This window comes from Ambystoma mexicanum, chromosome 1p (assembly GCF_040938575.1).
Source record: "Ambystoma mexicanum isolate Mex_15411 chromosome 1p, UKY_AmexF1_1, whole genome shotgun sequence".
In the NCBI taxonomy this organism is placed as follows: Eukaryota; Metazoa; Chordata; class Amphibia; order Caudata; family Ambystomatidae; genus Ambystoma; species Ambystoma mexicanum.
Window position 1 is genome coordinate 786,636,164 of NC_090921.1, and position 27,405 is coordinate 786,663,568.

At 46.4% G+C, this 27,405-nt stretch overlaps 1 protein-coding gene across 10 annotated transcripts in view; it reads right to left on the reverse strand.

Annotated features, from left to right (window-relative positions):
• The window catches only part of TPM3 (tropomyosin 3), a 322,771-nt gene that overhangs the window by 72,308 nt on the left and 223,058 nt on the right, over nucleotides 1-27,405 (reverse strand). For 3 of the 10 annotated variants that reach the window (XM_069651637.1, XM_069651674.1, XM_069651682.1), the window contains 3 exons: nucleotides 23,172-23,247; nucleotides 20,241-20,303; nucleotides 19,849-19,918 (listed from right to left, as the gene is read on the reverse strand). In XM_069651637.1, the coding sequence (XP_069507738.1) occupies nucleotides 19,849-19,918; nucleotides 20,241-20,303; nucleotides 23,172-23,247 (209 nt within the window). Of the gene's footprint in view, nucleotides 1-17,260; nucleotides 17,438-18,044; nucleotides 18,124-19,848; nucleotides 19,919-20,240; nucleotides 20,304-23,171; nucleotides 23,248-24,048; nucleotides 24,125-27,405 lie in introns of those variants that run through there. The other 7 variants (XM_069651619.1, XM_069651661.1, XM_069651646.1 and 4 more) reach the window with 3 other exon arrangements.

The window sequence follows — 27,405 nt, forward strand, 5'->3', positions numbered from 1 at the left end:
TTACGCCAGCCCCCTACCGAATGCCCTCGCCTAAGGCCCGCGCATGGCCTGTCCAGCCGAAACACACAACACGATTCCCCGACTCTCTGCTTGTTCTTTGCCACTAAGCATAGCACTCTAGCTCATGGTTCATAAAGGGGAGTGTTGCCTCCTGTCGCCTTCTTTGTCCCAGTCTGCGCTACGTCAATGCCAATAGGCCAGAATCTAAGCCATGCTTCCTCCTTGCCCTGCCTGGCCACACTAATGTAATCACTTCAGCAACCCTTCCCTTTTATGGCTGCAATCTAAACCTTCTGAGATCTCACAGTTTGCTGAATCTTCCTCAGTCTGCGTTTTGTGCCATCTGGCTCTGGGCAGTTACTGTGCTTAATGACTGGACTTGTTTTCTAAACGGAAAAGTGACATTGACAGGGCGCGTTTGTAATACGATCCCTACTGCAACGTGAACCATGGTCCTTCACGTGGCTAGGTCCTCAGATTGGTTTCATGAGCTAAGCCATTGTTTAAATCCCATCCTGGAGATGGATTTGTAATTGGGGTATATAGCCTTCTCACCCTTTCACTACTGACATTTTCCACCAAGAAACCTTGCATTGTGATGTGGAGTATGCTGAAAATGCCGCTAAATGGACTTAAGGAATTGAAGACCAGAGATTCCAACAAGCAAAGGAGATCATTCACCTTTAGTGCACCATCAATAGGTTTACATTATACTTTGACGCTGTACTACAAGTTTTTTCCATTTCTTAAAAGTAGCCATGTCTAATATTTGGTTTGTATGCTTTTATTATCTCCATGCATCTAGTAGGTAAAATTAAGATGTCCGAACTGTAGGACTTCAGGAGCCGAGCTGCTCAATTGGTTGTCTGTTGTCGATCAGTTAACCCCTTGTTCTAACACATGTTGTAAGGGCTAGTTAGCTTTATTGGTAGGCAAACAGACATCCTGAGAAGGTGCAGTACCATGATTGATGTGCCCACATTGGAGCCACTGGAATCATTGTTAAGTGTTCTGGATGCATCTCGTGGCATACTATGTTCAAGAGTGGGGTCGCAGGAAGAGCGTATGCAAATATCCCTGACCTACTCCCTGGATCCCTTCTGGGGGAACCTGGAAGCATAGGTGTGGCATTTTAATGTTTTCTTCTGTGGCAAACAGATCTGTGCTTGGATGCTGGTAGTGTGACTTCTTAGAGACGGAGATGTGAGGAGAGTGTGGAGTCGAAGGTGACCAAGGTTTTTTGCCTTGCAGGTGGGGCCAAGGAAAAGGGCCAAGGGAGGCCGACCAGAGAGCTGCAGGAAGGAGGGAGTGGGTGTGCCAATTAGTAAAATCTCAGTCTTACTGGCATTAAGGCACACCACACCTGGATAGGAGACAGTCGGAGATGAGGTAAGGTGAGGAGGAGGCCGAGGGTAGCCTGAAAATAAGCTGGGTGTCTTCATAAAAACCTGAGAGGCTGATGCAATCCCAAAGGGTAGTACCTTGCATTGGTAGTGTGTGGACCCCACCTTGAATCTTGCTGGCAACATTGAATCTGCTGTCATGTAGTCTCCTCTTTTCAGTAAAATGAAGGACTTCCTGTAATGGATTAGAGCTGGTGGCTCCAGCTTCCCAGTTCTAGCGGCGACTAACTGAAATCTGCTTCCCCCCTCCATTAGAAGCATTGAATCCCACATGGCCTTCAGAAAAACATTAAAAACCCTGCTGTTCGTTTAGCCATGTGCTCATTACACCAACATAACATGCAAGATCATAACCAGTGTTAACCACACTTGTTATAATATGTAATTCATAAAGCTGTGTAGCACTGCCTGTAACAATGTAGATCCTACCATCCTATGTTCCCACACCGACTCATGTAACTAAGTCACATGCTTGAAACAGCGCCGCAATGCCTCTGGGCTGCCAGGCGTTTCACAAATATAAAGAAAATTCTGAACTTCTGAGGTTTGACATGCGTTTGCAGGTCTTCGATCTATTTTTTCTTGGAAAAACAGAATGAACACCATTGGTTGCCTCCGACAGAGGGACAGGTTGTATGGTTCCCTTTTCCAGAAGTGGTACCTCTGCCTAAAGGATCTGCTGATGTTCCAACAAAATGTTCTTGTATCAGAGGATGATTGCGTGGACTTTGTTAGCAACCACTTGCTGTTGGAATCCCCTCTCAGACACGGGCAAACTGAGACCCTTCTACTGGGTTGAACCAGGGAGCAGAGCCATTGTTTTGTGGTGGTACACCAAACCTCTGGGGGTTTGGCCTCTATCCCTACTTCGCCCTGTGCTAAGTTGCCCCTGGAAGGAGGATTGCAAGGATGTCCACGATTGGCATTCCATGAACTGGCACCAGTCCCTGATAATCAACTGGCTTGAGCTGATGTTCTAGCATAATCTTGGTATTGATATTTTATTTCTATCGCGCTTGTACACAAGTGTTTCAGAGCGCAACAAGGGAGGGGAGGGGGAACAAAACAATCTTACTAGGCCCAGTGACATTGAGAACGCGCAAGTGCAAGGTAGAGTGGAAAAGTGCATGGAAGGGGGAGAAGTGGAAAGTGCGGAGCAAAGGAGAAACAGATCGACAGTGGTAGTGCAGTCAGCAAGTGGCAAGAGCTGGGTTTAAGGCAGGGTAGATCTGATAAGTGCAGGAAGAAAAAGGGGGGTGGAGCGGGAACTATGGGTACAGATACAGACCCCAGTGCAAGGGGTGGCCCGGAGGCAGTGCCGGATGGTGGCAGGGTGAGAAAGTACCTGGGCCCGGAGGACAGAGGGTGGGCAGGTGCACAGTGCCAAAAGATAACAGATCAGCAGGGGAGAGGAGGAACGACAGCAGAAGCAAAGAGGAAGGTCTTGAGGTGCTTCCGGAACCAGAGATGGTTCTCAAGTTTTAGAGTGGCAGGGAGACTGTTCCAGAGGGAGCCCCCAGCCGAAGACAGACCTACCCCCAGCTCATTTCTTTGAAAAATGACTGACCCTGAGGGAGGTAGATTAGCGAAGAGCTCGAGCGGGAAGGAATTTTCGGAGGGATAGCTGAAGGTATTTGACCCTGGCCCCAGAAAGCCTTGTGGACAATGTAGATGGTTTTGAATTTAATCCTTGGGTCCACTGGGAGCCAATGGAGAGATTTCAGAGCTGGAGAGATACGATCCCAGGGCTTGAGGCCAAGGACAATTGCAGTCCTGTTCTTGATTAGTTGCAGAGGGCAGAGACTAGAGGCAGTTGGATTTAGAAAGAGGCTGTTACAATAGTCCAACCTAGAGAGAACCACAGCTTGGGAGAGTGAGCTTCTGGGGTAAGGAGAGGAAAGGCAGAGTACCTCTTAGGAGGTGCAGTATGAAGTTGACTTTTTAGAGACATTAGAGATGTGGGCCGAGAAGGAAAGTGTGGAGTCCAAGATGACCCCGAGGTTCTTAGCCTCGCAGGTGGGGGTAGGAGGAGGGCCAAGGGAAGCCAGCCAGAGAGGGAGGTGAAAGGATGGTGAAGGTGTGCCGATGAGGACCTCGGTCTTGCTGGCATTCAGACAAAGATCACTGGCGGCACACCAATCTTGAATGGCAGTTAAGCAATCAGAGATGAGAGAGAGGAGGTGGCAGAGGGCAGCCTGGAAATGAGTTGTGTCGTCAGCATAGCACTGGAAATTTGAGCAGAAAATGGCAATGCAGTGGGCGAGAGTTGCCAGGTATTGGTTGAAAATCCAGGGCGAGAGTTTAGACCCCTGGGGAACACCACAGGTAGAAAGGAAGATAGTTGATCGGAAGGACCCAAGTTAGACCTGGGAGGGTCGATGAGGAAAAAGGTCAGCCAGGCCAGAGCCTGATCAGTGGTACCCAGGTTATCACAGACACGATTGAGCAGGATGGTATGGTTGACCGTGTGAGTCAAGGTTGGAGAGCAGATCTTTGCGGATGTTCAGGAGAGCAGTTTCAATGCTTCTGCAGCTCTGAAGCCAGACTGGTGGTCATGGAGATATCCAACAGAATTGGAATGAAGGTTAAGCTGAGAGATGGCCAGCATTCCAGGAGTTCAGAAGTTTGCCAGAAAAGGAGTAATAGAATTTGGGCGATAGTTTGCTGGACAAGAAAGATCAGCTGTGGGTTTCTTGAGAAGAGGATGCACAAGGGAGTGCTTCAGAGGGGAGGGGAAGGATCTTGAGGCAAAGGAGTGGTTGCAAAAATCAGCAAGGGCGCAGCGGGGGTGTCAATGTGGTCCTTGATGGTTTTAGAGGAACGGGGAGGAACCTGTTTTGACGAGGCTTTCATAGATGCATGAAGGGCTTATTAGCAGTTTGTGCTAAGGTCTTTAGGAACTCATGCTACTTTTTAGCTGTCTCTAGGACATCGTCCACTGCTTTGCCAAACAATGTTCTTTATCAGCATTTTACTGAGTGTGGCTTGTGTTTCGGGTTTGCACCTGAATTTGAGCCACACGTGTAAGGGTTCCCTCTACTATCCTTCTTGGTGTATATATGCTAGGTCAAGTGAGTTCTTGATAATTGCATTTGCAGTCTGCATTCCCTCAGCTAGAGTCAAGAATCTGAGCGCGTAGAGGATCTGGCACCCCACTTACTAGCTCTTCTACAAGATCCATTGAGAAATGGGCTTGATAGGGTGTTTCTCTAATACAAAGCGATTTCATTCAGGGTACTCAAATGTATCTTACCAGATGGGGTGTACTGGATAGGAAAAAACATCCTTCCATTGTCCTGTGTGTTCCTGCTTTGCAAGGGTTATCCTCTAACGGGAAGTGGCTCCTGTGTATCCCAACTTTAGTGTCTCAATAGGTGCCAAAATGCTTAGATGCCTGTGGTAGCTGGTTTGGAATCTTAGGTGTGGAACCGCCCTTGCTTGGTGCATGTTTGGGCTTTGAAACGTGCAACAATGTTAGAGCATCAGGCGCAAAGTTTTTGTGAGGCACCGAGCCACCTCCTGAAGGGCTAAGATTCGCAACCGATTTACCACTTTGATGGGTGCACCAAAACATGGTGAGGTTGTGTGTGTGGGGGGGGGGCGGGGGGGGAAGTGTGCGTGTGTGTGTGTGTGTGTCTCATGCTACCAACCCCTGTTTAATTAGGTTTGCCCCTGTCACAAGGGGAATCCTCCATAGCAGTGTGGGACGCCTTCTTTCTGGAGCTGTGGACAGGCAACCGCAAATCTTCTGTTTCCAAGTCTGATGTCTTCCCCGACATCACTGATGGCACCATGACAGTCTTGCTCTACCTCTGCGCCAGCAGGGTATTCAGCTTGCATCGCGCAGGCTGCCCAGCACTTTCGACATGTCCGTCCTTCAGGGTTTTAAGCTGAAAGAGCTTGCACACTCGGACTGTAGTTTCGTGGTGGTCTCACAGGAGACAATGGTGTGTATTCTTCCAGGGAAACTTTCAGTTGCAAGCCAAGCAAAATTTTAATTGAGTTTTTTCAATTCTTAGCACTGGAAGACAGTGAGAAGTAACAATTCCCAACAAAGGGGGGAATCTGAATCGAGGCATTCTCCAAGCGTCTTAGAAACGTCCCCCACCCAAAAGCTCCATCCCAACACGCAAGCCTGGTGGTAGGCTGTCAGTAAGGCTCCTGGATCTAGGGTGAGAAATTGAGTCTCACTCGAAGCGCCAAGCGAATTGCAGACTGAGCAATAAAGTATTATTGTTAATAATTATAGTTTCCAAAACCAGCAATAAACTGAAAGTGGAACGCAGCCAAATGTTCCAATGGCGGGGAAAAACAATCCGAGGACCTCGATGAGTAAAGGGCCATGGGAACAGTCTTACAAACACCCTGTCGACGTCCCTTTTCCATTAGAACCCAAGTCATGAACTACTCGGCCTATGCGAAGCATGCGATCAAAGCAGATCCACAAGCCTCAAATAATTACACATTTTAAACACCATTTGCAATAACAGAAAAACGCTACAAAAAAATAACCCTTAAGGAAACAGAATATACAAAGAGAAAAATGCAGCACTCTGGGCAAGGAAACAGGGGTGGAAGAATCAAAAACCACAATGTGCATAAAAGGATGTCTTTTACAATCAAAGGGGATCAAACATGACCTAACCAGTTACTAGGACCAAAAGTTGGAGCAGAAGGCAGTTTGGGCTGACTTCTTGGATAAGAGAAATTTGAAAGTGTACCTCTTGAGAGGGCGGCATTAATTATTCCCTATAATTCCTGATGAGCATCAGTGTTTCCAGGGTCTTCAAATTCTTCCTATCCTGCAAAGAGTTCAGACTGCTTTACCCCCCTGGGCATAACCTGGAGGGTGGTTCTCCACCGGATAACCCATTTTGTTTGCTATTCCTGCCTTTCAATGAAATCCATCATTTTACAGTGTCCTTTATCTCATGCATGGACTATTCTTTTGTTTGCTTTAGTGTCGTTTTCAGTGTCATTTGAGGCAGTAGATATCTGGATGGAGTCCATCCAAATATGGCAGGGTTGACATCTGCCATGTGTTCCTTTTATCCCCACTCTTCAGTGTTTTAACGTCTCTACAAGGCTCCCTTACCCTCTGCCCCCTCGCCGATTGGGCAGGTGCAATGGGTGCCGTCTGTTTTGATAATGTACAGAACAAGTTACTTAGCAGTAACTATTGTTCTCCAGCATGACTGGCATGGATTCACATGCTCATGAATATTCCTCGTCAGGCCGGGAATCCTCAGTAAAAGAAAAAACAATTTCACTTACAAAACTGTATTTCTCCTCTAAACCAATCACTGAACTCTGGTTCATACTGCCCCCAGCCAATGACAGCCAATGACTGCCCTCTCCCTAAACCACTCCTGGCAGCCATCTTCAGATTTGGTAGGCACGTACAGTGGCAGCATGACCAAGAAGAGCCGCAGAGGGGTAGGAAGGAGGGTTTGCATACAAATACATGCCAGAGTAAGTAACTTGTTACTTCTCCAGCATGGGTCTGGAATGGATTCACATGAAAAAAGAACACATAGCAGTAACCCATTACACAGCCACGGTAGGTGGCAAGGCTCAACAGAAGCAATTACTCTTACCTCCAGAACAGGCTCACCTTCAAGCAAACAGACAGCCGGGCAGCAGTCGGTTTGCCACCAACCGATGACAGTATGATACAGCCATAGAGCCACCTTGAGATGGAAGCCTTAGACAAGGTCTTCCCATGGTTCACAGGACCAAAGTTCACAAACAGTTGAGACGTCTTCCGAAAACTTTGTGCGTGCCATGCAGAACTTCAGAGCATGAGCAACATCCAGCGAGTGCAAAGTCCTTTCAGCCGGCGACAAAGGTTTTCAGAAAGAACAGGCACACCAAAGGCTAGAACCACTGGCCTGTAGGAGAGGTGTGTTCTTAACATAACCCTCTTTCGGGAAAAGTCAGATATGGCTGTTAACAGGATAGGGCCTGGATCTCACCCATCCTGGCAGAGGTGGCGGCCACGAGGAAAGCTGTATCCACGAGAGAGGCCTGATGCATAGGCTTGAAAGGGCCCTCCAACCCCCATGAACCACGTCAGCACCATGTTGAGTTCCTACGCCGGGGCAGGAGCCTTCACTGGCGGGAACTATCCAAACAGTCCTTTGAGGAACTCCTTGACGAGACCGTGGAACAAAAAGGTAAGATCGTCCTGGAGACCTGGTGTAGGGGGAGATAGCCGCAAGATGCACCATGATAGAGGTGTCCACCAGTGGCGCCTTAACCAAGGACAACAAGTATGGAAGAATCTGCAGGCCGTGACCCGAAGAGGGTCAATCTTCTGCAACTGGAACCACGTAGCGAAGCACTTCCACTTGTGCCCGTAGTACTAAGAGTCAATGACGCCCTGGCAAGGACCTCCCTACAGTCCACTGGCAACTCATCCTACAAACTAGGGCTGCAGGAGCCGAGCCTTTGAGCTCAGCTATCCTGGGTCGTGATGTAGGATTGCGCTTCGTCTGGTGAGCAGGTCCGCGACCACTGGCAGCTTGACCGGAGGAGACTGACAGGCTGAGAAGGTCCGGGGTAACAAATCTGCCTTGGCCACACTGGGGCAACGAGTATTACCCTGCATCGGCAGAGTGAGTTGATTGATGACTCGCAGCAGGAGAGGCAAAGGAGGGAACGCATAGAGGAACAGTCATTCCCACGGGAAGAACGCGTCCCCCATGCTTCTCAGTTGGTGGAACCTGCTGTCGAATTTCTGGCATTTGGAGTTTGCTGCTGTTGCAAACAGATCGATCTGGGGCCTGCCCCACTTGAGGAAGATGCGGTCCACCTGATCCTGCCGAAGTTCCCACTCGGGGAAGGAACGCAACTCCCTGCCGAGGAAGTCTACGATCGTGTTCTTGACTCCTGCCAGGTCAAAGGAGAGGAGGAACATCTTGTGGTCGACGGCCCAGTGCCACAATTCCTGTTCCTCAATGGAGATTGGGTGCCCCCCTGCTTTCTGATGTAGACCAATGTGGTGGTGTTGTATGTGAAAATCCTCACAACTTTGCCCTTCAGGGATAGAAGGAATGACTTGAGGGCCCAGAACACCGCCCGCAGCTCCAGGATATTGATGTGGTGATCCTTCTCCTCCAGCAGTCACAGGCCTCTGGCTCCAGAGCTCTCCAGGGAAGCGTCTATGGTGACCGTCTCCTGGTGGGTGGAAGGGGGTGGGGGACATTGAAACCCAACGACATTGGAGTGGACGCCCCACCATCTCATCGCCCAACGGAACTGCTTGTTGAGAGGGATCTTATCTGCAAAGCTTCCGGACACTTATCCAGTGAGCATCCAGGAACTCGGGAAAACGTTGCACCCGTAACCTGTAGAGCCGGATAAGGTAGATGCACAACAACATCATGGCGAGCAGCAACCGTGGTGGTCTTGTGACAACAGCCGTTACACCTTGCCTAGAATGACCGCTACCTTCTCCCCAGAGGGTAGACGCCAGGCAGGAGAAGAGTCTGGCTCCCAGGAACAGAGCATTCTGCGATGGAATAAAGCAAGACTTGGGATAATTCACAGAGAAACCCAGATTCGTAAGCAGCTGTACAGTCTTTTCCATGTGTTCAACAGCTACTTCCCTAGATTTGGCCCGGATGAGCCAGTCGTTGAGGTACGGGTACAAGTGTATCCCCTGTAGACGTAGATGGTCCGCCACTGGTGCCAGGCACTTCGTAAAAACCCTGGGTGCCGACGTCAGGCCGAAAGGGATAGCCTTGAATTGTGTCTTCCTCGTACTACAAAGCATAGGAACATCCGAGGCCTTCTGTGGATGGAGAGGTATGCGTCTTCCAGATCCAGCGACATCAGACGTCTCCTTCCCCCAGCTGGCCAAGCATGTGCTGCAACATGACCATCGCTCATTTTTGGGATTTGTGGTACTTGAGACGCTGCAGGTCTAGAATGGGCCTTCAGCCCCCAGTCTTAAAAGTTTCTGTAGTAGACTCCGGAGCCCCAGAGTCGTCTTGGAACCATCGCCCCTTTTCGTGTCATGGCCTGTACTTCCTGCAAGAGCCGAGGGATGTGCTGCTCCTGCCGGGTCACTGGAGGGATCCACTGACACTTTCGTTAAAAGTCCACGGTATGTCCGTGGGCGAGAGCGTTCAGCACCCATTTGTCGGTGGTGATCTTCCACTCACTGACAAATCCTGTCAGCCGGCCTCCCAACGCCCCAGCCGGTTCAGTCTTGCTTTATGGCCTGCGTTCCGCCTTGGGGGGCAACGACAGCGCTGGGCACTTTCACCGAATGCCTTGGAACGGCCCCTGCAAGTCAACCTGGGTCATGGAGCGGGAGGGCTGATGGTACAATGATGAACCTCCAACGAAACCCTTAGTCTACCTACTGGACTTTCCACCAGAGGCACGAAAGGAAAAGCCCAGGGCCCGAGCTGTCTCTACCACTCTTGATGGCTTGTAATACTAGTCAGCTTTCTTCTGGAAGACGTTGCCCCCTCCTCCCCCGTTGAAGGACATGTTCAATACCCTTGGTTGGACCTCCTAGTGGAAATGTGTGGCCTTCAGCCAGCCTCGACGACGGAGGCAGACACTGTTGCCCAGCTGTTGGAAGCCTGTATCGGCAATGTCCAGGGCCACTGTGATGGCATGGTTCGACGTCACTTCCCGGTCCTGCCGGAAGCAGATTGCCTCCACCCGCATGTATTTGTGTAGGAACTCCAGGATCGGGGCCAGCTTGTACTACAGTTCCATTGTACATGGCCAGGATCGTTGGCTGCTTTAATGGTCGATGTCGTGGAGTAGATGACCCTTCTCCCAATGGCATCCAACTTCTTCCCCTCGTCGTCCGTCAGGATAGAGGACGTTGACCAAAGATTAGACAACCTTTTCCTCGCAGCCACCAACAGTCTGATGATGGTTGCGACCGTAGGCACTTGGGTGCAGACTCCAGCACCCTGTACTTCTCCAGTCTATCCCTCTTGGCCGGGTTCAATAGGGCCAGGCCTTCCTCCTAAACATCGTCCAGAAGCCATGATTGTTTTCTTTTTGGCTTTGCGCCTCTGGTAAAGAAAACCTTCCTTTTTGGTCTCAGCTGGCGTTCGCTGGAAGAGAATGGACGCTCTGGTGACCATGGCATGAAACGACCACCTTGTCCGGTGGGGATGTTCTCGGCTGAGGCTATTCGCCCACCGTGACTATGTAATCGTCCATTGTAGCTGTGTCCTTCCCAGTGTCTGGGTCCCTCACAGGGGAAGGCACGTGACGCGGGTGTGGAGGTTTATGTGGCAGTGTTGGGTGGCGTTTACTCTTTTGCCAGAGGCTCGTCCAGGGCCACCGGGACCAACACCAACTTGTGTAGGGTCGAAGAATGTCCAGCGATCTATCTCTCGGGGGGAGTTGGAGCACTAGGCCTACTAGGCCCTGCGTAGTCGCCATTTCAGCCGTTGTCCCCCACACCCTCATGGATCGTGTGAATGGATGCCTGGTCTTACTCATTCAAAAAAGGAACCATCCGTGCTCTGGAGTATGGCCTTGCCTGAGGCTACCTCGCCTGCAAGCCCCTCCCCCCCCTTTTTTGTATCCTGAGGGGTCAGATTAGTGACGGCATCCTCTTTTCTGGCATCTTCTACTGCCCCGCCCGAGGTTTCCCGGTTTTGGGGTAGGGAGACTCTGGGCACAGTCGGGGCAACCTTTACAGGGCCAGCCCTTTTGGCCTTCGAAAGAGCAGCCGCCACCAGCTCAATCGTCGATTTGTATTACACCGCCTGGGCATTTTTTGGCAGATCGGTAGCCTTCTCTTGCACCCTAGGCTTCTCCCGCAGCGTAGCCGGGTTGGCTGATTTGATCTTTGAAGAGAAGCTAGATCGATGGCTGGAGATGAGGTAGATCGCGCCCTGCCCATCCGTGGGACCTGCTTGTGCGGTGCTTGGCCTGGTCTTAGACCCCCATGGGTAGGGCCCCGTCAAAGGACTGAGAAGCCCACTCCTCGGACCGGGGTGAAGCATGCCCCTGCTTGGGGCATGGGCGAGAGGCCTTGGCGCTGAGCCACAACCCCAGTCTGACGATCCTTCGTGGTTCTCTTGGTGAACCGAGGCAGATCTCGCAATCTCCCCTGTGCTCCTGATGGAGATAGAGGCACTGAAGGTGTTGGTCCTCCACAAACACGTTCCGCAGTCCGCAGCTAGAGCAGAGCTGGAAAAAGGAGCTTCCCCTTTTTCCTTTCCTTCCGACATGGTCCAGACTGCGGAGTAGGCCCCATGGCCTTCTGAAAACTTAGGCCAAACTCGACAATCCTTGCCCTCGAGGGGCGTTGAAATTCACAGACAACGGATCCCCACTTGTCTGCCAATGGAAAGAAAGAGCACGCGGGCTCCGTTTGACAAAAATAGGAGCATTTCTTTGAAAAAGTGAAAACGTAGAAGTTCGGAGCAAAACTCGAGGACTCCCAACACTTGAACATGCAGTAAAAATCTGAAGATGGCTGCCAGAGCAGGGGCTTAGGGAGAGGGCAGTATGACCCAGAGTTCAGTGATTGGTTTAGAGGAGAAATACTCTAAGTGAAAGTGAAACCGTTTTTTCTTTTGCTGAGGATTCCCGGCCTGACGGAATATTCATGAGCATGTAAATCAGTGCCAGTGTTTTTGAAGCTGTTGCATTAAAAAAAATATCCTAATAGTGTGTGTTGAATCCTTTGTTTGATTTGTCGATGTCAAAGACTCAATGATTTTACTATACTTGTTTTATGGTCTCTAGGTCACCAGGAGATTCCTCCCTAACTGAGGTCGAGCTGGGGACACATGCGGTGGTGCTTTCGTCTAAAGTGTTTTTATATGGGTGTTGAGATGCAGCAGTTGTAACTGAACACCCAACCTCTAGTTCCTTTCGATGATGGCCGGACTCTGCAATGTCTGAAACCACATGCATGGTGTAAAAAGCCCAGTATTTTAAACAGCACTCCAGAATAGCCTTCGGTTTGAATTGCAGGCACACCCGGGAGCGGTCTTCAGCATGGTCCCTTGGGAGACAGTTTTTACACACCATGTGCGTCTCCAGGGAAATTCGGAATAACACCTTGGGCAGAATTTAAATGGCGGGTTCTCTATAAGAGCCTTGAGGAAACTACAATAGCGTGTGTCATTTGATGTAAGGGGGCTACACCTTGTGTCGCAGTTGATGGTTCTAAGGAATTGTTCTACTTTCAGCTCAACACACCAATCGCTTCTAGATTTGTGAACTTTAATTATCTGCTTTTTAGACAAAGTTAAACCTTCTATTCTTTCCATGGTTGCTTCTGTCAGTTTATCTGGATCTGTTCAATTGTTTCGCTCTTAATCTTTCAGACAAAACGTATTCAGTTTCCCAGTCTGGAAATGTCTTCTGCTTCAATTTGGAGTTCCAAGTTTGTTAGACCCTATTTTACTCCACTACACTATTCCACTCTGCTCTTACCACCTCATTCAATCTTTCAAGTCATTCCTACACAGATTATTGCAAAATATTTTTCTCCTACTCTTCCTTTTCTTGCACAGATATTCCCCACTCTACTCTTCAAATGTCTTTCTGCATGTACACTTGGATGCACTCATTCTCATTTTACCACAAACAAAATTAACATTAGTTGGATCGGTCGCTTTCATCTTTCAAGCAAGCACATTTCTCACATCTTATATTCTCCTGCTTTTTTAGTTGGGTTCTCAACATCTCAGCTCTCCCCTCTTTGTTCGCTGTTAAATTCTGCTGCCAGTCTCCTTTCCTCCATTCCCCCTTCCATTAAGGCCTAATCTTGCTATCGCTATTCAACCTTTCAATTCTCGCCTTCCATATTTTTCTGCATACTCTAGAAGTGTATCCATGGTGATTCTCCTATTTTTTCCCACCAAATTTCACTTAATTTCCAGACTGCTCCATCGCTACACCTTGTCCCTAAGCCACCATGCGCTCAATCATGCTTCTGTTCTTTTTCTATTGTTCCTAAACAGTACAACTCACTCCATCAATTTGCGCTTCCACTTATCTCCATAGTCTCATCTTCCTCAACCTAATTTCCGGTTCAGGATTTGCCTTTATGCTTTTTTAAACTTCCATTCAACATTGTTCCAGGTTTTGTTCTCTTAACCCCCTGAACCCCAAACTGCTCAGCCCCTCTGTCAAGAGCACAATTTAAATTTTAAGATTAAAAAAATCAATCACATTTCTGGGGCAAAATACTGATCTGTGGTTGAAGCTTCGTAGGTTTGCAACCAAACATGTGTACACTTTTTTCCGCTGTAAATTTGTTTTGTCACGTATCAGTGTGAAGAATTGAAAAGTAGTTTAAGGGTCCCACCATGTAATATTCACTACATCAAAAGGTGAAGAATTAGTGTTCCAGAAAAGCAGATGTTCCCATGTCTTTAGACTTCGATGGTGACTAGCAAGAGACATTCATGTACAAAGCAAGTAATGTATCGGACTGGTCATGGGTATATCATGTAATATTTCACAATTACTCTGCTTTATTAAAGCCATCTTTACCAGTGGCTAAACATAGTTTAAAAAACTTTAACACAGGCCTTTACAACTAATAAAAGGTACTAACACTACACGGTTACATTTTTTAATGACTTATGGTTTAACCAGATGCTTTCCAACTAGTACAAAATTCATTTACAAAACACTTAAAGGATGCCAAATCTGGCCAGTTAAGCAAGCATGCATCAAGGATTTGCATGGCAAAGGCCGGTTGAGGAGCAACACAATGCTAAGTTCAGGAAAATGTGAATGTGCTTGCGGACTAATAGCATCAAGTACTCCATTCACCTTTCCCACCAATTGAGAATTGGAACCCATATTTCTTTAAGTTCAGGGTGAAAGGCTGTGCCGACACAAAGGCCATCTATATGAGGTAGGAGGCAGTCATTTGGGAACAGTTGTTGCAAATGGAGACCAATAAAAGCAAGCAAAAAGCTACTAGTCTCATTTGCAGGGGGAAGAGCATAACCAATATCAAAAGTCAAGACCACTGAAGATTTGACACTATATATCTGGGCCTCAAATTTCAGGCTGAAAACTGCAACCTCGTTTGGTTTCTCAGACCCAGAGCACTCCCTTAAATTTGGCCATTGACACAGGCCAGAATGCTCTAACAGACCGTATAGATGTGGCCTCCGTCATGGGTCTCCAATGTCAGTTTGAGGTTGCTCCTTCTGTAACTCTTGTGGACCTATAAGACATATGGCAGAGCCAAGGGCAAGTTCTGGAAAATCATTTGACAGGAGATATTTAGAACTCATTTGAAAGTGGGTTGGAGGCTCCATCACTTCTGCAAAAAAAGGTCCACTGAACACTCCATTTGCCAATACACAAAAAGTATGAGGCACCGTTTAACACAGCAGCAATCAAAGAAACGCTCTTGAAATGTAAGCCAACAGTTACATGTGCCCTCTTAAATGCTTCTCAAATGTCTTGCAACTACAGCAGAAGATGCCTCTGCAGACCTGGTAGACGTTGTCAATGGATACAAGACCGACTTTGTGGGTGCTGCACATTTATGCAACACACCAGGGTCATTGGAATGTTGCAGTCATTTTGTAACCTGCTGCACATTATGTAACCTGCTGCACATTTATGCCCTGTTCACCCCACCACCCAAAATAAAACAAATGAGAGCAATGTCAGAGCTATATAGCTACTTGTTTGGGGGCTTGGGAACAATTAATGATAACCAAGCAAAAAAACAAAAATACACCAGCAGCAAATATTGTCAAACAAGTGATGCAACAATTTCCAGAGCACCATTGAATTCATCCTGCCCAAGTGTCTAAGATTTCCTTCAAATGGCACCTTCCCCATCAATTGCCACCACTGCCATCTGGACTAATGCTAGAATGTTCTACGATGACTCGTTAGCTCCTTACGTTCACCTTCCGGTTTCATAATATAATGAACAAAATCACACTTCCCTTTCTGCAATTTTAGATTGCCGCCCTCTCCCACTGAGCTTGCAGGTTTATTTCATTTGTATAGCGGGCACAAACCCTGAGGCATATGGGATCTGTATAGGGATAAAAAAATACACCGATCACAGTCCAGGGTCATGAATGGTAGGTACAATGTGGTTTACGGGAGCAACATTACATAGAGGCAAAAGCAGGACAAGGTGAGCAAGTTTAGATAAAGAGCCAGGTTTTAAGAGCTTTTCGGAATGCCCAGCAGGATTCCTCTGCTCTTAAAGCATGTGGGAGGGCGTTCCATTGCTTGGCTGCAATGACTGGATCCTTTTGCTTTGGCACGTTTGTACTTCGGATGGGAGAGTCTGTGGGTGTATGGGGTCCTTCGTGGGCCTGGACAGGTGGGTCATAGCGATTTTTTGTGATAAGGCAAGGCAGTTTTGGGGATCCACCTGCGAGTAATGGTAACAGTCTTGAAAGCAGTTCTTTCTCTGATTGGGAGCCAATGTGCTGCTTTTCGGGCAGCAGAGATATTCTGTTTTGAGGATATTCAAGGCAGCTCGTAAGGCATTATTTTGGATGAGCTGTAGTTTTTTTAAAAAGTTGTGAACAGAGGTTCCATCAAAGAATACTACAGTCCAATAACTACTCGGTCAACGGTTAGGCAACTTTGTGTAGAAAAAGGGTCTAGCAACGTTTAACAGTTTGGTCGAGCAAGCCGCTGAGGAGGCTATGGCATTTACTTGCCAGGTTAGTGATATTGTTGCTTCCAAGTAAACTCCTAGGGTCTTCACCACTGGTGACACTGATCTTCGCTTTGGAACTGCCTCAAGCTTATCAGGACTGTCAATCTAAACTTCAGAAAGAGTTAGCGTTCAAAACATACTAACTTACTTCACACCGTTGATCAACCTCTGTAGTTGCTTTGTGGCACGCTGGTGCTATATAAAATCACCACTGAATATAGCACCAGTGTGCCACCTCACAGACCACAAGGAAGGCATTACTTTATGATCTCCTAGATTGTGATCCATATCCCCAATTGTCACAACTTTTCTATTTTATCAGATTTGTTCCACATGGTCCAACCATTTTACACCGTTTTGAAGTCGGTCGTTAGCAACTTACAGGCAGAGGCATCGGCCACTCACTCCCTAGAAATAGGCAAATACTGCCAAAAAATAAATAGGGAATAAAAATACTCCAACAAAAAATAATGAAACATTAGAACCTTGTCCCCTCGCTTCACACAGTGCTCCATGGATAGGTCTAGCTCAGTAGTGCACATAGTACCCCAGGGAGAAACTATTACTGCCTCATCGGAAGAAGTAAACGCATATCTTTTGATGTACATGAATAACTAGATGCAAAGAAATTACAAAAACATTTCAGTTTTCCAGTTAAAACCTTTTTTACACGCTCATAGAAAGACTCCCATTAGGAATAGGGCTTACATTTTTACTCCCTAAAAAAAAAAAAAAAAAAAAAAATGTATTTACTTCCAACTTTAAAAAATAGGGAGTTAAATACTCCCAAATCTTATCTGGAGCACTGAGCAAATGTTCTCGAAGCATTTCCCCAATACTCCTTTCCCTGGATATTTTTCAATATAAAACTAGTATTAGAGGACTTTGACTAGATCAAACCATGGAACGGCCAGGTACATAAAGGAAATCCGCTGAAGACAGAGCGGTACACAGGCCATGAAAACTACAGAGACTTAAGAGGACGGCTATACTATTGTTCGAAGGAACCCAAGGCAGGTGCTACAAAGAACCCAGAGACCGGAACATAGAAAAATTATGGAGAGCAGGATAGAAATCAAATAAGCAGACATGTATGATAAGTGTACAAGCACATCTACAGAAGAGACATTTAAGGAATCTACAAAAGACAGTAGGCAGGAGTTTGGCATGAAAGAAGGAAACAGTCTTGGTTCTCAAATGTTTTGAAAAATATGAAGTGTAGGCTTTATTTTTTTTCCCCCACAAATTACCCCCCCCCCAAAGAACTGGCACGTGTGTGAGAGAGAAAGAGCGAGAGCGCGAGGGCAGGCAGGGCCAAGCAAAATAGTAGAGCACCACCAGAGTTTCAAACCAGGTTTGGAATCCCAGAGTTTATCTGCATGGAGAAAAAAAACAAGATGGAGAGTAGAGATAACTGAGAAATAATGGGTTTAAGATGTTAGTAGCACACTCAGCCAGAGGGGGTTAATTTCCATGCTGAATTATGATTTTTAAGGTCTTCCAAGTCAATGTTTGAGGACAAATTCATTTTAACTAGATCAAAACCGATCCTTAAAGTAGGTCAAGAAACCAGGCCCAACTTTTTGCTTGTCCAAAAAGAATAGGTTAGCTTTGGCGTCCTACTCACTGGACCATCCCTACACTGGTGAAGTGGCGTATTTAATCACAATGCAAGGACAACCCAATATTGGAGAAACAGGAGCGCAGGATTTCAAAATAGTGACTCACCATTAAGCCACTGGGGCAGCGATTTAGTTGGGACTACATGAAGATGTAGTAACATTCCCTTACCAATGGAGGCAACTAACCCCAGAAACAGAAAAGCTTTCAAAGGGCACAAAAGTCCAAAACCACAGCAAACCAAAACCACCCCACCTTCAACCCACTCAACACATGGCCTCCACCAGCCCACTACCATGCAATTTGTACAGCTCTATTGCCATTGCAGAAATGAAAGTAGTGTCTGACATGCATTTATTTACATGGAGGTCATGTCATTGAGGGCGTGGTCAAGCTCCTCGCTTATTGCTTTGTATTTCAGTTTCTGGGCATAAAGTTCATCTAAAGGAAGAAAAGGAAAAGCTAGGAGAATTTGTGATGTACGTAAGACAAAGGGGGAGGATAGCATAGGCAGAACAGAAGTGCAAAATACAAGCAACAAAGTAGGCCACAGAAGATGCAAGACAGCAAATGGGCCGTAATAAGTATGATGTGCAGGAGAGTGCACAGCACCGGGACTAGAGCAGCGCAAAAGTAACATGTGATGCAAGAAGAGGAGGCACGGAACAGGGATATGCGCACAAGACAGAACAGGAGGCCAGACACAGGCTTTGTCTAACTGGTAACAAGAGAGGCGATCAGAGTGCGACCAGCGAGATCACCAGCACAGGAGGATGTGCAAGACAAAACAAGTCATGTGATGGGAAAGACTGCAAAGCACATGAAAAAGCATGTAAAGAAAAGATTTACCAATACAAAAGTGATGCAAAATGTATCGAATAACAGCAGCGCTATGTTTTACAGCATTGCTCACCCATCCACTCAGAGCTGTGCACCATATGAGCAAATCCAACTCCGCACCTGGGCCGTACTCAAAAAACAAAAGAGCATAATCTAAAACAAACACCAACCTGATTCTGCCACCCTCTTTTGGGCGTGGAAGGCTTTAAATGCCATAAGAAGCCTTGCCAACAGAGGGAGGCTGCCCTAAATAGAAACAGTTTTTGTCACTGCCCTGAACACAATCGCCTTACAGATATGGCAGAGCTGGACCGACCTAGTAACAGCCCATGGCTACGTAGTACAGTTCAGAGTTCAGTGAGGGATTTCCATCTTGATCAGAAAATGCCAGACTGGGTTTCCAATGTATACGACTTTAGTCGGACCACAAGCCAAATGATGCTGTCCGTCTCAACAGGTATGCACAGGCATGAATTGCAGTGAATGTACGAGCCTGCCCCCCCCCCACTCCTTTGTACCCTTCAAAAATAAATAAACAACAAAAAAAGTACTTTCGCTACTTCCCGTGTTCCTCTTCCACCTCTACATCGGTTTGTTGACCAGATGCAGGATTGCTCAACAGCAGCACCATTCCCATCTCAAATCCATTTCTCCTAATCCTTTTTACATCCATTCATGTAATAACCTCCCCCACCCGGACCTACAGCCAACTCAATCTGCAACTCAGACTGAAAAATTCACACAATGCTCCAAAGGGTCAAAAACACTTAGGAAGAGGCAATTATTTCCATGAAATCAGGAGGACCGCTTTGGAAACCATTGTGGATGTCCTTTTCAACCAGCATACCCCAGTTCAATAGAAGACTCTGGAACCTCCACCCTGTTAACTTAAGATTTGCCCCCATCACTTCTACAGATCAGGGAAGAGCTCAAGACCTTCCTCTTCAAGGAATGGCTCCTCAACACCTAGGTCCACACATCCTGCACTACCAACCCCTAGCTGAGACTGATCTGCTCTCCACTGTCTTCCCCACATGCTGCCAATTGCCCACCCTCTGCTGTTCGTTCCCCGCTCCTTTCCGTTTCCCTCACTGTGCCCCCCCATATGGATTGTAAAGCGCTCCGTTGCTTCCCGAAGCCAAGTCCGTGCACAATACCCTAATAGTAATAACAGTGGACAATGTCTGCATCTCCCCAACTCCACTTAACAAAAGCTACAGGAATAACGCTTCAGGTTCGATGTCAAAGTCGGCAACCGCACTGCAGACTGGGTCTCACTTGACCTGCATTTATATGGAATTGAAGGTAATGCATTTAGTGGTTTACCTTCCAAATCATCGATGGTTTTTTCCAGTTTTGCCACTGATCTTTCAGCAAATTCTGCACGGGTCTCAGCCTTTCAAATAAAAAAAAAATAATCAGCCAACAACTGGAAATAGCCAAAAGACAAAGTACCCAGGCACCAAGGTAAGTACAACTTTAACACTGGTGTTTCAGCCAATTTGAAGCACTCCCCGTTAAATATAGGTGTCTGGTTCTATAGTCAACAAGTACAGCCAGTCTCCCACCCTACCACCGCCCTACCCCTACCAAAAACAGGAGTACTCATTTCATCCCCCCGTTCTAGCGCACTCAACAGGTTACCAGCTGCTTGTGAATCACCAGATTAGAGCTATACCGATTAGTTCTTTGGGCACAGGTATACAATAGCAGCTCACCTCTTTTAGCTTATCTGTCAGGATCTTGATCTCTTCTTCATATTTATCTTCTTTTTGGGAGTACTGTGGGACAGAAAACAAGTGACAAATCAGAGACGAGGAAATGCGTTCAGATACAACTGCTAATTGCTTAATTAACAGAGACCTTCCATTTATATCACCACAAAATATTCAAAGAAAAAAGCAAATCCTGCTAACAATCAACAAGCCCAGCCAGACCAGAACCCAACAATCAACAACCCTCTGTACCCAAATAATGCAAGAAAACCAAGCACAAAACAGCCCAAACAAAAATAGAAATCACTTACAAAGGTGGAAGCACTGCCATGCAATGTATTTCCACCCGCATTCAACCGAGAAAACTTGACCCAGCCAGAACAGAACATATACTCCACAACCCAAATTCCCTGTCCCACTCGCAAGCAGCAAATATCAATGGGGGGGGGGGGGGAGAGGAGGGGGCAGAAAAGAGTTATCTTGCTGCTACCATTCCATCCAACCCATGAATATCCACAGCCAACAATCAGGAAACTGACAATCCACCCAGCAAGTAGCACCCAAAACTAAAACCAAAAGAGAAAAGGTTTCCGGCAACGAGCAGAAGCCGTCACAACGGTTGAAACGGATGCAACCAAACATCTGGAATTTTTCAAAAGCATCATTACCTACCCAAAGGAGTCAACGCTGATGCATAATTCAATTAGCACCGCCCAAGTGCAGAGAGTTTCTGTTGAGCACATAAGAAAACCACCATCACGCTGCCCAAAGGAACCAATACAGGAATGTAAATAGCAACTGCTTGCCCATGGACAGAGTTGAGCATCAACTGCTAAGGAATACAATACCATGCACCTCTGGAATAAGGAGAAGTAACCAATGGGAATACAACAGAGCCCAAACCCAGCACCTACCCATTAAATCAACACCAATTGGTGGTAACCCACCACCTAATCAGTGAACACCTACTGATGGTAATGAACAGTAAGAGCGAAGGAATACATCTGGAAATAAAAATCCACCAGCCAAGAAGCCATTAACACAGATGTGGAAATAAATTTCCATCCACCTACCCAGACCAGCACCATCAATAGGCAAGTCTCTCCTGACCAGTCATACAAGAAAAACATTGAAAGGCATCGGACAAACTATCACCAAAAGAACATCCAGCACTTGCTAATGGAGTTAAAACACTTGCATGGAAATCTGTTGGATTAGATACAAATACAAGCAATCTAAATTTACCAAGCCATCTCTCCCTTCGACTTAAACGGAATGAAAAAAAATCCACCATCGCCTTTTTGTATAGCCCTGTGTAGATGCATCACTAGGTTGGTGCATTATATCACACACAAACACGGTATCCAATCCAAAAACAAAAAACCATCTTGAGCTATAAAAAATGGCCTTCTACACTTTTAAGTTCCTTTTCAGGATGAGAAAGTCGTATGGAAACTTCATCTCCCACCAAAAAAAAGGTAAAAACATAGTTGAGCCTGCGGGAACAAACGAATGTTTCACAACGCTGGTATTTGCGATCCCCATTCCCGCAACATTAGCATTCCCATCTGCTGCAGAGCATCCATGTGCAGGATCCTCGGTTTAGTATCATGGAGCTCAATAAATCAGATAATACTGTAGGCCTGTGGCGAGACATGAAAGTCCTGCTATCCACTGAGTAAACTAACCAGCAACACAAATAACCGAGCAAAAACCCATTAAAATGTGTCACACTACTGATGTAAGGTCACCTTAATATATAGCCAGTGGCTATGTAGTCTCACAGCAATGTGGGAGAGGTATTCACAATGAAAGCATGTTCCAACATAAGGAAACACTGCTGGAGCCTGCACACATCCCCCCCACTGCCTTTGTAAAATGCCACTGTAGTAAATTGCCATTTACTTTAAAACAAAACAATCATTTCCTTAGAACTATTTCAAAAGGCACAGATTACTAATTTGGAGTACACAGACATCATGAAGATTGCATCTTAAAAACCATGTAGGTGTACCCTCCCAAAACCTATACTGCCAATTTCAGGGACAGTGGGCAGTTTTACTCACTTTGTCCCACTACTGTGGCACCACATCTCCTACACTCACCACCACACAAATTTGAAGTTACCTGGTGGTAGCGCTCATTTATCTAGACTGGTATTTCCCCATCATTTGGGCTTACAGAAAGATCAGAAATATGCAGCAAGAACTAGGTTTGTCCAATCACAATACACGCACATAGAACTTTATCCAGTACACTACAGCATTCAATTGATAACTGTCATTCCATCAAGCTTTCCGTAGTAACTCACAAACACTGGTTCCACCAAAATAGTGCAACGTACCCAAAAACGCACAAATATATATATTTTAGAAATCCTCCAATGAAGAAACAAAGCAAAAGCAACCTTGCAACCTGGAACCAGAATGTAACCAAACCGGCTCTGAAGTAGTCCTACAGAAGCCGTTCAAACCTCGCTCTAAAAAACATAAGGCAACCTACATCCCCTTGTAACTCATTTGAAAGGCTCCGATTTAAACTTCAAAGCTCTACAAAACTAGTACAACGTTACACAAGCAGCTCTGGGCAGAGAGGGAGTTAATGGCCACAACAGGCTACCCAACCAAAAATTAAAAAACCCACCAGGCAGGGAACTCCACCTCTGGGCATGACCGCACCATTTTAAGGCCATCATTTGAACAGCAGTCTGGGATATTGCTCAAATGACACCCTGCAAACCTCGAACCAGGACATTACGGACAGCTGCCCTGCCACCAACTAGGATATACATTCCCACCATCTCCCAATTAACAAAAACAGGAGCACATATTTAACGTATGCAGTTCAAAAGTGATTCATGCAGAAGGGGGCTGCAGAATCCTCATCTGCACAGCTCAGGCCTCCCAATGGGAGCACACATGCTGATAGGCCTACCTTTTCCGCCTGAGCCTCCAGAGATTTGAGATTGTTGGTAACATTCTTCAGTTCCTCCTCCAGCTCGGCACATTTACTGGAGGGCGTGGTCATGTGGGGGAGAGGATGGGGTTGCAAGGAAGTTAAGAAAGAAGAGTGAAGGAGGTGAGAAGACAGTGTGGAGAGAAAAAAGAAAAAAAAGCGCAGTAGAAATCCAGACAGATCAATCCCCACAGGAAGAAAACATTTACAATACAAAATAAGCTCCATCAGAATTAGAAGCAACCATAACCAATTACTTCAGGGCAAGGAAAATACTGTGTTTGAAAGGCTGACTCGAGAAAATACTTTGTTCTAGCCACAGAATAACACCATCTTCCCGGTCAGTGTAGGGTGAAACAACCCAGCAGACTAGCACCTCAAAGTGCACCCCAAAAGCACGGAAGGCATTTCTACAAGCCCTCCAAGACAGATTTGTGCAGAACTGGCGAGTCATCTTTGCTATCCCACTTAAATCAAGGGCACCATGAGAGCAACCCAGATTCTTCAGCACCGGAGCAGTAAAGAACAGTACTGGACGCATCCTAGGAATGTGATTCTGTGGCTAATCCTTAAGGGGACTCAAGTTACTTCTCATGCTGTAATAATTTACAGCTTCGGGAGTTACACATCAACACCTCACTATCGTGTAATGGTTTCATAATCTCAGTTCACGGGTATGCTAGCTTCATAATAGATGGATGAGCAGCCAAGCAGTCTAAAATCATAGTGAAATTATGAAAGATTAATGAGCAAGAAGAGGAAAGGAAGGAGGAGGAGGAGCAAGGGTGGAACGGCCTTGGGTGGGACAGCCAAACCTCATTTGTTTTGTCCACCACAGTGGGAAAACTGTTAGTACCTTTTCATCTGAAGCATTGAGGCACTTCAAGCTCTGGTCCAACATTCTGGTCTGCTCCTCCAGCTCACGAGCACGGCTGTTAGTGATGATCGGCAGGGTGGCACGCAGGAAAGGATAGGGATGGCACATGGTGGGGAGGGAAGGCCAAAGTAAAGCAGCACAGATAGGAAAAAGGGAAAACAAAATAATTGTGGTCATGACATGCATGTCTGGGCAGAAAGCAATACACGACACATGCACGGGAAACTGCTAGTCTAAGGCCTGGAACCTACAGGGTAAGGGACTAAAACAGGAGTACACTTACTCCCTTCGAACAGTGGATAATTACTTGAAGACATACATTCCTCCCCCACAAGCCAAAAATAATTTGCTGCGCCGAGGAGAAACCATGGCATACTACACACTAGTTCAGGCACTAATAGCTAAAGAACAAAGACTGCCACCCTCCATCCACCACCTATAAAGGCAACTGCTTTAATCAAAGGCTGCGTTTAGGGCCATCCATTTGTTTTACCATACACTGCGTGAAGGGAATGGGTTTCAGCTATGCAAAATGCATGTTACAACTTAGACGAATGCATTTCTGAAATTATGCAGTTTGGTTAGGTCATGTTCGAAAACAGTCAACCCTTTAAGTGATCAAAGGCTAGCCGCACAGCTCTACACATTTTGAAAATCCCAACATGTACTTCACAACCCATTAACAAGACCAAACTCTGAAAATCAAGAACCTCGTTACGGACTGTACATCTGCGAACAATGTTCAATAAAGGAATGAACGTGCATGTCTATCAAAGGCCTTGCAGAAAGCTTTGCGAGCGTTGGTGACTCCTGTCAAGCTGAAGTTTCATTATGGATGGGCAAGTAAGCACAACAGGTGGTGAGGTGGGCCTTAAGATACCTCTTTCAGGAAACCCATCTGCCCTCGGGAAGGTACTCATGCTGTATCAAGGCATACTGCATTGACAGGGAGAAACGCCTCACTACATTAATACTCCTGCTAGATGTTCCGCAAGTACAGAGCCAAGGCAGGCCAGAGTCCACAGAGCCAGTGATGCCAATGCCCAGTCTCAGGGGAAGACTACAAATCAGGGGCCATACATCTACCAATCCACAGAAGTAATGTGGACTGAAGAACCCATTTGTAATTATACAAATCTGTAATTTCCTCCTGTTATTGTTTGTATAATAATTTGGTTTCTTAAGTACGGTACAGCGAAAAATCAGACTGTTGTAGAGTGGCCTGCGATGACAGACAAGGGAGCCAAGACCCATTTCAGACCTAGATTTCCGGAAATTGATGCCATTATGCAGCACCTCATATTGGATTGGGGCATGCATTCTTGCTAAACCGGTCAGTGGGGTGGGCAGATTAGGTTAACAATATGATCTCTAAATTGGTTTAATACTCTGTCCTGGGTCTTAAAATGTACCAATTACGTCAAATTTACATTTGAAGATTTGCACATGGTTATCCACCTGCCATGTGTCCCAGTCAGCAGAGAATTGTGGTAGCTTTGGGTGTGGCACTCACGAGTCACGAATAGAGCCTCGAACATGAACATCTCTGCCTATTATATTGCGAGACCGACTATTGTGAAACCTAGACCTCTCTCCCACTATACAGGACTCAGCCTATTATATTATGAAACCTAGGCCTTTTCTCCCACTATACAGGACTCTCAAAACTAGGTGTAGCCTTTATCTCTGCCAATTATATTGTGAAAGCTACCTACTGTCTTCGATCTCTCCCACTGCACCGTTGAAACATACAGTACTGTAAACCTAGGCCCCTCTCCCACTATACTGGACTCTCAAATCTAGGTGTGTCTGTCTTTCTCTGCCCATTTACTGTTGAAACTCACTGCACTGAACTCTAGACCACTTCAGCCTATTCTGTGAAACCCACTGTACCCTGAAACCTAGGCCATTTCTGCCTACTATAGTTGAATCAGACTGTATTGTGAACCTAGGCCTCTCTCCCACTTTACAGGGCTCTCAAACCTAGGTGTCTTCTCCCATACCCATACTGCACTGTGAAACCTCGTACTCTCCCACTATACAGGATTCTCAAATCTAGGTGCGTATTACCTAATTTGTAACGTGAAACCCTATGTACAGGATACCCAAATATAATCGTATCCGCCAATAACTGCCTTTATACTGTAAACCCCACTTTATTCGAAATCTAGGCCTCCCCACAGCACAGGACTCAAATCTAGGCCTGTTTTTGCTGCTGCACTTGACAAAGATTGCTCCAGCCGAACAAATTTGAGATATACAGTATGTATATCTCACACCACCTCTGTGGACACAGGCCGCAGGCACGGCCAAGCATCCATGCACCGTAGAATGCGGCTATGGCTACGCTCCTCCGGACTAGCATTGCATATAGCCGTCCAGACTGAAACATGTGCCGTACCTCTGCCGCTAGCATACAGCGAGTACCAACCAAAAGGAACTCTGTATAGCTGTCCACACATGGACACTCAACAATAGCAATCTATTGTCAACCACCAACAGTGCCCACCCATGTGCCTGGCCTCTCTTTGGGCAGCTTAGTCGAGACTAGCCAGCCACCAAAGTCCTAGACCGGCAAAATGCACACAGGCATCTCCTAAGCTACTTTCCATCACATTGACTATTGTCACCAAGGGCGTTCCAACAAAAAAGCGCATTGAGGCCACAAGTGGGGAAAGAGCGCTATATAAATAACCCAATACAATACAGGACAGAAACAAGTGCAGTCAGCAGTCCTTGGATCTTGCAGCACTAGACAATTGATTGGCAATCACCAAATTGTTTAGATAGCCCTTTCAAGCATGCCCCTGTACTGGCAGACGAAAAGGACCAATAGCTGAGCGTTAAGGGTGAAGATCCATTAAATCAGTCAGTTTAAGTTCAACAGTGAGCACAAGGCACAAAAAGTGCTTGGTATAGACAACACGTTAATATTTTTTTATTAAAAGACTGAACCCTTAACACTTATGCAGTTTAGTAGACCACATCAAAGTTGTGGCCAAACACTCACATTAAATCTGCTTTTTAGTAAAACCACTACGCTTGGTTCCTAGAACTACCTGCAGAACTCCCAACAATCAAAATATCACCGTTAAAACTAAGGTTTGCAAAGCTTCCCCGACAGTCGGCTGCAAACCACAGAAGGAAACAAAACCATCAGACCCAATTACTCTAGAGCTGATGGATAAACATACAGCAGACCTAAAATGACATTTTGTGGGCTCTATCAAATAAACAATGTACAGTTTGTGCATTGCAAAGAGAAACTGGGTGGAAGGAATCAACTGAAAATGATTTCAATGGGCTCTCTTGAATGAGGATGATAAATGCTTGAGT